The following is a 14,507-nucleotide window of genomic DNA, read 5'->3' on the forward strand; positions in this document are numbered from 1 at the left end:
GACAAAAGTGTTATTTTTATAAACCTTAACAAATTACTTATTGAGCTAAATAGAGTTGGTGTTTTCAAACTGTTACCCACTTCCCAAATAACCCTCCCTCCTATCGTCATTTTGAAATACTCTTTTTGTTTTCTTTCCAAATAAAAATTGTATTTTTACAAGCCTTTAAAATTATTGTAAAAATAAAATCGTCTGGCACATTACATATAATGAACTTTAACTATGAATGTTGAAAGCCATAATAGTAAAAGTAATCCAATTATTCCAGTAAGTACGTACATGATTATTGGAACAAAAAGTCAATAGAAATATATTATTATATGGTATAGGTTTAGTTTTCATTTTTTTTGATCCAATAAATGAATAAGGTTCTACTAACAATACTTAATATTTTTTTTAGTTGGAAACTTTTAGATGAATATTATATTATAAAACCGTAGCACATAGGTAACCGAGATCACATTATTATAGCAAACTAATAAAGTCGGTCATTGTGGAGATACTTTGAAGGGGAGACCGCTTAAATCCCACAGGATGTTTTAATCTCGTGTACAACAGATTTAATGTTAATAGATTTAGAATTAAAATAGACACATGTCATAATTTATTATTTATTTATTTATTTATTTATTTATTTATTTATTTATTTATTTATTTATTTATTTACATATGCATACAGTATTTATTTAAATTGATATACCAATACCATTAAAATTTTCGATGGAAAGATTAAGAAAGTAAGTTGATGGCTGAAATGTGCTTATTAAACATGCTGATAACAATGTCAAGTCGCCGACCACCCCCCCCTCCCTCCCCAACAACCGACAAATTATCCGCCGAGTCACATAAATTTAATTATTTTCGACTTATACATCGTGTATTATTATAATTTTGCAGTCCACATAATATGAATTATGAATAACTCGAATCTCAAGATGAATGAAAATAGATTTGACTTATACATTTTTTGGGTCATATGTTTTTGAGTTATCGTGACTGAAATGCAATAATACAAACTATGATTAAATCAAAACAAATTGTGTATGTTCAAGTTTGATCACAAAATTCCTAACAATATAATAAGGTAGATAGTTATGGAGGGTGAATGTGTTTTAGAACTTAAATCATATTGTTTTATAATTATTATAATTATAACAAAAAAGTATTGTCTAATATGGCGTAAAATATGATTTAGAAATAGCTACTTAGCTGTGGAGAAAATAAAACAAATGTTTACCCATAGTAGGAAATTAAAGAGTTTCTAGAGTTGATTTACTAAAAGTAACTAAATTATCAAATTTGCTGCATGATGCGCTTTCAAAAAAATACAAATATAATAATCGTTTTCAGCGTGTATTTAACCGTACACAAACTTCTCAACATGTTAAATTATATTAAGTGAAACCGGGATTAAACATTTTCGTACTGCTATTTAAACACAAAACTTTTTAATCGACTTTGGTTGACTAAGTTTTCAACATTATACCAAAAAAAAGTAACAACAATCCAACGGAACCCCGTGAATGCGTGAATACACGTCGTGCATTCGTGGCTTGTTAGTTATAGTGCTGGAATTTTGATGAAATGTCAATTTTTTTTCTGGCTTTTTAAAATGTTTATCAGTAAGTGAAAAATATTTTTTTTGGGGATCCCGAATTATTTTAATTATATTTTTATTTTGTATTTTTTTTTAGCTAATTCCACTTTTTATGAAATTTTTCAATTGTTTTAAACAAATTTTTAAATTGAGATTTTTTGACTCGTATATTTGAGTAAATCAAGCATCACCATAAAGTTTAGACGAGCACTGGAAGATTGGAGATGTGAGTGTACTCACCAATGAAAACCATAAACGGGAAAAAATATCAATCCATAATTTAGGCTACACTATGATTGGCAATTCGCGTTAGAAGAATTGCAACTTGTGGGTTATATTAATTTTAATAATGAATAAAAGATTTATGACGAGAGTAGTGTAACTAATAATAATATTTTAGTTTAAATTTTTATTTGCCCTTCAACTTTAAAGATTCTGACAAATAAAATAATTGCAGCAGGCAGTCTGTTGCTATTGTATATAAACACAGATGAAGATTTCAATAATTATCATCGATTAATAATTTACTGTAGTCTTCTTAGCTATAAAAATACACAAGCAAAATGTTATAACGTAATATTTTTTATCCATACCTATGTAAGATAAACATAATATTTTAATAAAATATTTGAAAAATAAATTGTATTGTACTTGACGTAACATTTTATACAATTATTCATACTCAGCGTGCTATATAACCGTACTATAATATTATTACAAATATTTTACCGTCCATTTCGATTTTCGATCTCACAAGGCAACACACGAACTATATATTATTATGTGTAGTTGCGTGAGGCCCTCAAAATACATTCTTTAAGAAAAAATAAATAGATCTCCGATCGGTACTGCACGCACTGCGCGCACAGACCAATAATTGCAGGTTTGCTGTGGATAACTGCAGCAGCGTGCATTATTATTGGTAAATGGTGACCGTCATAAAATATTATATTTTTATTCACGTCATATTATTATTATTGTGCATACGAACGCAAAACGTATTTGTTGAAAACATTTACGAGCATTAAAAATGCAGAGCGTAAAATTACATTGTATTATTGTAATAGTATAATAATTGTATGGCAAATGACATTCGCGAAGGTATTATATCGTCCATCATCGTGTTAAGCGTACTTTATAATATTATATTGCGATGTATACATAAACGGTGTACCGAACAATTTTTTTTTCGTTTCCATATCGGTGCGTCGTCGCACGCATAAAAAAGAATATAAACGTACTTATCTATTACATGTATAACAGATTAAACACATGCGTTCACAATCACAATATAATTCTGCTTTACAACCGACGAATAATAATGATAATAATAATATAATGATAATAATAGTAGTATCATTGACAGATGGTTGGGGATATTAATAGTAAATTATTGTGATATCCCTTTTGATATTATTATTATTATTTCAACTGCTGTTGTAGTGCTGTGTGACATACAATTAAAAAAAAAAAAAAAACCATAAACGTATATGGGCTAGAAATTCAGTTTTAAAACTAACATTCGATGTACAACCCTTTGGTGTACTATAATATATAGGTATTACTTCTGAATATAATTCACTATACACTATGTTATTAGTATTATTATTATTATTATTATTATTATTATTATTATTATTATATTGCGCACGCACGTTTTGAAATAAACAATAAATAATATGTTGTTTTAAAAGGAAAAAATCGAAATTCATCTAAAATCTTTGTTATTACATATTTTATTTATTTTATATGCATGTTGACAAAAACACAAACGCCTCTTACACTATTTTGGCTTCTTAGAATGTCAAATTCGAATTGTGAGTATACAAAATACGACAAAAAACTCGATTCGTTTGCAGATAGATATTAAACAAACGGTTTTGTTTATTTATTTTATCGAAAATCGTCCCACTTATACAATAGAACATATACACGCACGCGTATATTCCATATAGTATTGCAATCTATATTCTATACTTACATCATTATTCTTAAATTATTTTACGGTTTGATATTTGTTTATATTATGGTTGATCGGAGAGTGCATAAAAAATTCTTACAAAATGTAACAACATTTAAAACGAACGCATACGGAAATTCGTATAATTTAAATCATTTGTCGTTAATAATGTACTCTCTTTTTTATCGAGTAGATCACTATAGTATTGTATAGGTGGAAACACAAAGAAGCGAACTATGCAATCCCAAAATATGTTATTAAAGTCCCAAAAATTTCTCTCGCATCCAATTGCCATACCTCGTACAATAGTGGATACAATTCCAAAGATCTACATATAGGTTATATAGGTTTGCGAAAACTGCAAAATCACATTAATGGTCAAACACCGACTGATGGAAGATTACAAAACACTCATCACCTGAAATATAGCACAAGGGCATGTGCCTGAAAGACAATGAAAACATTTTATTATTCCTATTTATAATTACTACTTATTTATTTTTTTAAACTTAATTTGAATAGTTGTATATAGGTTATTATAAGTGTATTGATCTTAAGACTGTAAACTCACCTTCAAAATGAGAATTGTTGTCTTCTCCACAAGCCTATAGGTTTTTGGAGATAATCATTTAAAATTTAAATACATTTTCTTCTTATATAATGTATGTATTCTTTTTAAATGAAAAAAAAAACAAATATATTATGATGAAATTTAAAAGAAAAATTCAAAGTAAAAAGCTTAAGCATAATTGTACTAATATTTAACCCAATGGCCTAGGCTGTAAAAATTGCTCGGATCAATAAAAAAAGTGAATATATAGTAAATATATATAAAACTGCCTCAAATTGCACACATAATCATTAAGGTATATTTTATTTAAAAAAACTGTGTTGCATGATAAGTTATATTATATGTATAAGAAAATAAATCATAATTCATAAATTGACAGTGAATATTGGATATTATAATATTTAAATATACCTAATTTATAAACGTTCGGAAAATTCCAATTTTAAACTTATTTGTATGGTAATTTTACTCTAGTTAATACAAAAAAAAAACCCTATACTTTATTCATGAGTTATAAATCATTTTAATATTATTTACTGAACGCTAATATGACAGGATATTAAAAAAATTGAATGTCATATAATTATATACATTTAAACATTTTAATAATTCTATTAATTCAAATTCAAATTTAATTTTTTGTTTTTTTTTATTGCTCAGTTAAGTCCATAATTTTAGATTTTAATATTTCTTTTTTGGGTTCCAGATCTCGAAACCCCTCCATAAATGTCAGCTGACAATACACGAGTATAACAATACTTTAAAATATTACATGAACTTAACCTCTTCAATGCTCGTTCGTAGATTACAACAATATTATTATATATCTATTGAATGTTATAACATTATGTTCTATTGTCCTGATACTTTCGAGTGGTATATGGACCGTAGTAATGATACCATATTATAGAGGCTAAGCGCTTCCCTTGTTTGTAAAAAATGAAACAGCAATAACAAAAATGACACCACTTCAATAAAATATTATCTAATGTGTTAAGTCATCGACCGTGATATGACCTACTTTATCATTGATGGTTAGTTTTAAGTTTATATATAATATTGCAATACCTTTCAATATTCTATGTAAGATGCATAATATGTACTACTCAACAATCAGTTTTGAGATTTATTTACATGCATTTTATTTATCTAGTTAAAAACATGATTATCTTTCATTGTTGCCTGTAAACAATTCTAAACGTTATCTATTAATTTATCTTGGACAAAAAAATGTAGTCATCTACAATTTACTTATTGAATTATATATCGTATATTTAGTTAATAAAAAAAATACTATGAAAGTATAGGTACCTATTTTTATTTATTTTACACTATCTGAGGAAAACATTCAAAACTAATGAAATCATAGATAATTTTGAACTATACAGACTTTTTAGTATTCAATTATTCAAAAGAGTCACGGCACAATCTGAATATCTCTGAGACGATAGTCACTAATTATTATTTCCGATCGTTCAACTGTGACGTCCGCTACATAGGGAAAAACACTGCGATTTTGTGACGAGTCGTATTATGATATTTTAAAAGTGAAAGTGCATTTCCGCATAACTGTTTTAGTTATTTTTTTTCTGAAAATATTATATTATATTAAAATAATATTATTTATTATTTATTCGTGATTTCCCCTTGAAAATAAATATAAGATGGATATATTTTGAGCAGCGCTATAGTAAAAATCTAGGTAATTATATTATTTCTGTACGAATAAAACACAAATCTATTAATTTATATTTATGTAAATTAGGTACCTTCATTGGATTTTTCTATAGTTTAATTAATAATATTATATCTTTATCGTCTATAGATAATATTTGAGTTATTTGTTCCCAACACTTCCGAGCCAATATATTTACCATGCTAAATGTAACCATGCAGGATAGCCGCGGTCGGCGACCCGCATGGCGTGTTTTACACGACCACCAAGAGCATATATTGTGAATATAAAATGTATTAATCATTGGCCGGTCGGATAATTAGATTCTGGTTATAGAATTGCGATTATTAGCAATAATTTCTGTCATAATTAGCGGTTGATTTTAGTCGATTGACGTTATCGAGTCTCGGAGATTCTGTCAGTCGTCGTTTATCAACGCATGTTGAACCTTAAGTCGGCTCGTACACAGCGGCCGACTATTATAATAGTCGACGCATTAAATCGCATCGAAACACGTATATATAATAATATAGTTACGCACAAAAGTATAAATCAAGTATTGCGCTTCGAAATCGTGTAGTAGCGCGTATGGTATAATAAATTATATACCAATGCGTATATTTTATAGACTGGTTATAGGTTATGTATACACGGGTCACCGTCAATCACCGCGACAGTACCTAATTCAAATGATTTAAAACCGTGTCGCATTATGCGGCAGTAACACAATGCATATAATATACAATACTCATCCCATAAGACGAACGATGGAAATCTATAAATGTATATAAACATGTAAATAAATATCGTGCTTTAATGATATACAGGGAATTTTACCGTGTCCGTCCCGGTCGTCGGAACTATTTATTCCTATTAAATTAGCCAACTTGTTATAAATGCTCGAAACTGTCCGCGGTAATGCAAATGATAACTTCGAGTTAGACCCACTCAGTTATCCACCTAGTTGAGTTAACTTAACGATAAAAACATTGAATTGTATATGTTAATAGTTAGCAAATGTTATGTTATTTAGCTCTGAAAATTTGCATTTAACATGGAAAAAATATTAACTTAAAAATAACTTAAACAAATCTTTGTTTGATTACCATTTGAATTAGAAGAATAATACGCATATTGTAACTTTATATATTTTTTTCAAATAGTAACTATACGTTTTGATAAAATTGTACCTATCCTATGGATCTCCTTCTTTAATGAATACTATTCTTTCCTATTGCAAAATATATTTGTATTTGTTTAGGCAATTATACGTTTTGTGTTAACTAAAGAATTATATCGATGAATAATTATTAGTTTACTATTTTATACAATTATTCTACACATGTAACAGCGTCAGGATATTTATAATGAGATTTGTAAAATATGTTGTAAGAAATATTTTGTACGATTTAATAAAATATTACATTTTTTTCTCTTGGATTTTCAATTAAGTTTAAGCAATTTAAAAAGTAAATATAGTATTACTGTACCAGCTAATTATTAGTATACCTATGTATAGTTATGTTTATATTTTTAACGTGTAATTGAAATATTGTATTAAGGACTCATTAAAGGTAATAATATAGTGTGTTTTATTACATAAATTATAAATGAACGCAAAATATGACAATAATTGTTGAATTCAACATGGGTACATAATATAGAAATCTAATTTAAATATCAATTAAAATATAATACACAACAATGTACCTACTCCAGTTGTTTCTCTTTAGATCAATTTTTCTAGTGTGGCGTCGAGAGGAGGCCAGTTTCGGTTAAGGTAGCCATAGTTACCCATTCTTATTTTTATTATTATGACGCCTTTTCTCCATTATGCGACAACAGTATCGTGCATAAAATGCACACACCGAAACCTATCGCCGTAACAGTGACCAATGGGGGATAAAATTATTTTTAATGTTTTCATTATAATATTAAATAAAAGTTGACAGATGAAAAATTATAAACAACAATAAAATAATGTGCAATAACGACAAACGGGTTGGTGTCGTTCAGGGGCGGTGGTATGCGTAAGGGTGTGTGGTATTAGGGTGGTAGTATAGGGTGGTATGTCAGAGCGCGAATACCGTGCAGTGCGGCCGGGAGACGAATAATAATAAGAATCATCGTGTAGACGATCAGTGTTCAGCGAGTGGTCTGTGCATCGTGAAATACCGCTTGATGATTTCGGCCATGAGCTCGCGGAACTCAGGGGCCGCGGCCGTCGAGCGGCTGTCCAAGTCGCCTCTCCCGTCGTCGCCCGGCAAGTGGCTGTAGCCCTGCGATGACTTAGACACGTGCCGCTTGGCGCAGAACAGCAGGCCGGTGGTTGGCAACAGGTTGAACGGCGGTGGCATGTCGTTGATCAACATGTAGCTGACATACACTTGGGTCCGGCCAAAAAGCCACTCGTACTCGGCGTTATCGGTAACTCCTTGAAAAGTGTCCGACATTGCAGCGATGAGCATGTTCATCATGACGACGACCATGAGCACCTCGAACACGGCGAACAGCCCGTAGCCCACCAGCTGCGTGAACTGGTGAGATTGAGTGGCCGCGTCGATGCGCCCAGTGGCCGCCACCGAGTTGCCGACCACCACGTTGGGCGCGTCAAGCGACGTCATGCAGAATATGCCCCAGAACAGGGTCTTAAACGTGTCAGCGACCGTGATGAACGAGTCCTCCTGCCTGGAGGTCTCGCCCGTCTCCGGGTCCTTGTACACCATCCCGGCGTAGTACGAGTAATATGTGCCCAGGCCACACGTGAACGCCACCATGATGATCAGCAGGAAAGTGGTGAACTTGCCAAAGTCATGCAACACCTTGCCTAGGGACACCTGCATCGGGCCGATATAGTAGTTGAGCTGGCACAGGAATAGTAGCCGCAGGTACGCCATGACGGTGGCCATGGTGAACAAGCTCTCGGCCACCAGCTGTGGGTGCATCCAGGGCCAGTACTTGCGGTCCAGGTCTTCGGATCCCTGGCTAATAACATCTAAGGCAGCAGCCGTCCAGGACAAGAACGCTAACGAGAACAGCGTCAGCTTGACCGTGTCGAACACGTTCCACAGGTTCTTGAAGAACCGCTCCGGGCCCTGCTGTAGCCGCAGCTTCATCTTCTCCAACACGTGGCCAACCACGAACAAAACGATAGGCAACCACGTGCCCAGTTCGGGCGCTCCCCAATGCGTCTCGAACTTGTCGGCGTTAGATTGCCTAAAAAGCAGACCGAGGAACACCAGGTACGTGACCAGGCTGTTGAACATCCGGTTGATCGGCAACCGATTGAACTGATTCAGTTTCGAGTTGGGCACCAACATTCCCAGAACCACTGTCATGGGCAGCATAATGAACCGCCTCAACAGGTACAGAAACTTCCATGTCGCCGAGTACGACTTCCACTCGATCCAATCGCCCAGCCACGCAGTCTCCAACACCTGTTGGATGTTGGTGTGCGCTACGAACTCCTTTTGCTTGTAGTCCATGGCTGTGATCAGTCTCGGGTAAGGGAACTTCCCTCTAAACCTACATCCGTCACGATTTCGCAACATGATCTTAACTTCGTCCGACGTCCTGCAGTTTACTATCATTTCCACCGCGAATTGTCTTACCTGAAGACCAAAACAAGAAATGGTTTTTTTTTTATAGCACATGTATTCTATTAAAATAATAAAGATTCGTGGTCACTGTAACCGGATATAAAATATAATATATTGATAACGACCGATCGTGGTATTATACGAGTCGTACTAACATTTTCAAAACTCATAGAATTAACAATTTATTTTAGAAAATGTTGATTCTCATCAGAGATATCGTCACAGACCACTCCATGAGTGGTATAATTAAATCTTAGTACTTATTAGTTATTACAAAAAATATGGTCTTTGAAAATGTTAAAAACAAAAACTTGAATAAATTAGAATTTTCTACTTTTAACATTCAATTGTTAATATTATTTTCAATTGTTTGATAAAAATTGTTTTAAACTTCTTAAATAAAATTGAATATTAATATTCTGTATCTACATCTTTTTATATTGAGATATTTTTTTTGTTTGGTTTAAATGGAAATACTAAACATAACGTCATGATGAAACCAAATATTCAAACCATCACTTACAATGTATGTAAATCTTACATACATTCGTCAACAAATTAATAAAGTTTTATATTTACATAATTATATTATATTTAACAAGTAATAAATATATAGGTGCTTAAAATCCAAAAATAACCCTCCCCTTACAAAAAAAATTATAATAAGCACATAAAGGATTCAAAACTTCTCTAAAAGAAGCAAAAGCTTATAATATATTAGTCAAGCATTATGTATTCGACAAATAAGGCAATTAAAAAACGATAGAGTAGTATTTTACCTACGATATAATATTCAACACTAATCTGATAATTACTAATTTAAAATTTACAATCATGAAATTCATAAAATATAAGTATAAAATAATATTGTTTATATCTACACCCCACTGCCCCACGAAACTCGTTATATCAAGGATGGCGTGCCAATGGCACGTTGGCCAATTTTTTAATACCCCCATCACGATCATGAGAGAAGCTAGTATATAAGTACCTATATGACATATTACTGGCACGTGAATTTTTTTTTAAACTTTGATTACAACATTTTGGCAAGTGACCCAAAAAAGGTTCACTACCCCTGATATATATATATAATATATACATGTTAACGTAAATTATGTTATTTGGGTAATAATGGTAAGTGCAATGGCTATGGATAGTCAGTATAACATTAATAACAATATCATTAATATTATATACAATTGTCAATAAATCACTAAATAAATAAAAATGGAACTGTCATACAGTAGATATCATTTTTTTGATAAATAAATAACAGAAATAGGTGCAATAAAAAATATTATAATAATATCAGTCTAGAATGGACACATGTAAATTGCTAAGAAAAATTGTTGAATACCTTTTATCTAACAATAACGGACAACGTAGGTATCTAAGTAATGCATAGTAACTTAAGAGAAAATCAATTACATAGTATGTTATTGATAATGTATTAATGTTCATATTTTTATTTTATTTTCTAATTTTACCATTATAATTAATATTATTCATACTATGATTTTTATTTTATTTTCTAATTTTACCATTATAATTAATATTATTCATACTATGATTTTTAATTTTATCATAATTTGCACTTAATAATCATAATGATATTAGGTACATTAATTTTTAATATTATAGTTAATTATTTAATTTTATAACTGGACTTAGTTATTTTTAAATCGTGTGTTAGAAAAAATACTAGCTTGTGTATTGTGATCCATACATTTTATAGTTAGAAGCCTCACGAAGGGTACATTTTTCTCTTAGGAAGATGTTTTTATTATACTTGTTTTATTTTTTCTAGCATTTGTAATTAATTTTATTATATACTTTAGAACGAATATTTTTTTTTAAAAACGCTATATATTTTCATCATAATGGCATAAAAATAAATAACCTTCATTATTGACAATGGCTAAAAATGGACGGATTTATATCGTCAAAATCTGATGGATGTGACATTGCCAAAACTTATGCACGTCACAGTTACTTCCTAGTAAACCACCAAATATCGTTTTTGACTATAATATAGTCATCTACGATAATTCCTTAATTTTTTGTCCTCTTTTACCGTGGTAAAATATTGGTTTGTATACACCATATTTTACTAAGTTTATTCTTTAATTTTTTTAAACAAATGAACATAAGCGAAAACATTTATGAATATCGTGCTCTTTTTTACCCGTATTAATTTATTAAAAATATTAAATTAAAAACGAAGTAATGTCGTAACAGCAGGCATCAATCGTTATAAATACAATTAATACAAAAGAATTAGAATACTTAATAAGAAAAATAACAATGCCGCATTGCCGCTTTACCTCCAAAAAAATAAACGAATAAAAATAATAATTCAACTGATAAGTGATAACACTGACAACCGATGTACCGTATTATATTAAGCAGTGAACAAACTAAATGTACACAGACTTCAGTCAAATCTATACTCTAGAAGTCTGTGAAAATTTAAAAGTTATAACCATTAACATAAATCATAATCATAATAGTTTGCTAACCATGGTTGATATAAATTATAAGTGATAAGTTATTCACTATCAATATTTTCTGTGTATAATTAATATATTATTTTATTTATAATCATCTCTAATCGAACACGTTTTAAAGAAGAAAAAATATTTTTCAATATTTCAAATTCAGAACCCTAATAAATTGTACCTATGGTTGTGAATTTTATAATATTGTACACGTGATGTTAGTTCACCTGTGAGGCCATATAAGTGTACGTAGCGTTGTGCACCTGTTCGGCTGAACCGCACCGCAACAGTTCTTCGTGCAACCGGAAGCACTCGAGTACCGGATCGGAACTGGATGACGTGGTGCACATGAAGGTCGGATTGCTTATGGCCCAGTACCCGTTCAGCCGCTCGCAGCTATCGGATACCACGTCGCCGCGTGTGGCCGCGGCTACACACTGGTCACCGCAAGTGCACCGCGGTGGATGCGGCCTGTCCAGCTTGTGGCCGCGGTTAACCAGGTACTCGACCATCTCGTACAGGCCGCACTGCGTGGCCAGCATCAGCGGCGTCATGAACCGCGGAAACTCTTCCGAATCGATGTCGTTTTCCCGGTAATTTCCTGCAAAGTTGTCATTTGACTGTATCCGATTCCAGCCGTTACCTCTGCCCCGGCTTCCGGTCTTGTTGTTGGCCTCGTCGAATTCCAGAAGTCGGTCCAACATCTTGAGGTTGTCGTACGTGATCGCCAACAGCATCATGTCGCCGATTTTGATGTCTGCGGTTTATATATTGGTAAACGTTACCGGCAATGATGAAAGTTAGGCACTGTCAGGAACGATTAGAAAATAATGAAATTGCCTGAATTATGTGGGAATTGATATTATTTCCTTGTCATTTCATAATTTTTGACAATGCCTAATAAATGTGGGAAACAGTACCACAAAAAGCTTTCTAAAAATATGTATATATTGACTAGGAGTTGTGATCGATATGTCACAATAGTCATATCATCCATCAAGTACCTACAACTAAATTAACTTTACTTGTTAAAAAACATGATGTATTTTCATATGGAGAACCACTTAATTATTTGCATTTAGAAGCGCAGTTAACTATAAGCCTTACATTTTATTTTTAAAATCCCTGTGATCCAGTGATAAACCCGATGCACGGGGTGAGCAAGTCAAGCACTCTATATCATTAAAGATTTTAAGTATAAATAACTTCACAGCAAAGTACATTGGTAAAAATATAACAATTCCTAATAAGCTACTGTAATTATATTTTGAAATAAATTATACATATTTTAATCGTTGCAGGATATCTCTCAAAGTACTTATTAATTCCTGAATAATCATCTTTGCCGGTAACATTTTAATATAATATGATTTATAAGTATGTACCACATATATCCTTATGTGAATGTATTATATATGTCCTTTATTCGTGTGTTTTGTATGAACAGTTGATTAGTTTTATATATTAAGGTTCAAGTTAAAAGAGTCAACCCATTAGTTGTTAACAAAGTGTGCACAAAAATCGACGAACATGTTTTTTTCACGATTAAATGTACTCTATTTATACCAAGGGTACCCACATTATGGTTTGAAAATCCTTTAATACAATAAATAAGACTTAGAGGAACAAAAATAAATAATGAAAAAATTACACACTTAGGAACATCGTTGCGAATAATTTAGAAAATCAAAATTTGTTAAAAGCTTTAAATGTTTAAAAATTTTCAACAATGAAATTTTTCAATTTTTTCTTTTTTTTTGTGCAACAGTTAGTTACACGAATACCGAGAGAAAAGCAATATTCACAACAGCACCTCCCCCAGTCATGTTTCAAGTGGTGAAAAAAAAAAGGTACCTGAATACCGGTAGAGGTAGACGTAGGTAAGAGTAACAAAAATTCTTATAATTATTATAATAACGATAGGTTATGATAATAAAGAGACCATATTGTTGTAATGTACTATATTTCGGTAAGTGTTTTGTGTTTCATTAACAAATAGTCTATAACTTAAAAAAATAAATAAACTGCAAAATCTGTACAAAAAAAATGTTCATAGTTTTTGAAAATATTCAAACAAAAAAATTGTCATAAAAATGAATATATTAATATAAATGTGTTTTTGAACTGCTATTGTTGCAATGTGTGAGTAAAGTAGGTATTGAATTTCAAGCTTTTTGACCCAACGAATAAAATTCTGTTGACATTTCTGGTACCATAATAAATTATATGCAAATTTTAAATATCCAAAAATAATATTTTAAATTTTTTGTAAGAAAATAGCTTAAATCGTTATTCATAAATTTAAACATCTAATTTCGTCACAATTTGCACTTAAAACATCGATTATACAAAAACTATGATTAGATATTTCCAAATGTTTTGGTTACAACATGAATTATTTATGAAAAACCATGGTTTAATTATTAGTTGTAAAAATTGAACTTTTTATAAATATTAACTATATTTGTACATTTTAAATATTTTGGAAAATTTCGTTGAAATTTAGAATTTGAACTTTAAAAACTTATAAATAAGAATCATGACTGTGTATCTTAAATATTTAAAAATTTTTAAATATTTTTATTCAAACTTATAGGAGACCTT

At 31.1% G+C, this 14,507-nt stretch overlaps 1 protein-coding gene across 1 annotated transcript; it reads right to left on the minus strand.

The window, feature by feature from the left end:
* Positions 1-7,481: 7,481 nt before the first annotated feature.
* LOC111035647 (transient-receptor-potential-like protein) lies at positions 7,482-12,262 on the minus strand. The gene is made up of 2 exons (XM_022317346.1): positions 12,131-12,262; positions 7,482-9,414 (listed from the first exon to the last, which is right to left on the minus strand). The coding sequence occupies exons 1-2, from the start codon at positions 12,251-12,253 to the stop codon at positions 7,942-7,944; spliced, it is 1,596 nt and encodes a 531-aa protein (XP_022173038.1). The 5' UTR covers positions 12,254-12,262; the 3' UTR covers positions 7,482-7,941.
* Between the last annotated feature and the right edge of the window lie 2,245 nt (positions 12,263-14,507).

The sequence above is a fragment of the Myzus persicae genome, unplaced genomic scaffold, assembly GCF_001856785.1.
Source record: "Myzus persicae strain clone G006 unplaced genomic scaffold, MPER_G0061.0, whole genome shotgun sequence".
Classification (NCBI taxonomy): Eukaryota; Metazoa; Arthropoda; class Insecta; order Hemiptera; family Aphididae; genus Myzus; species Myzus persicae.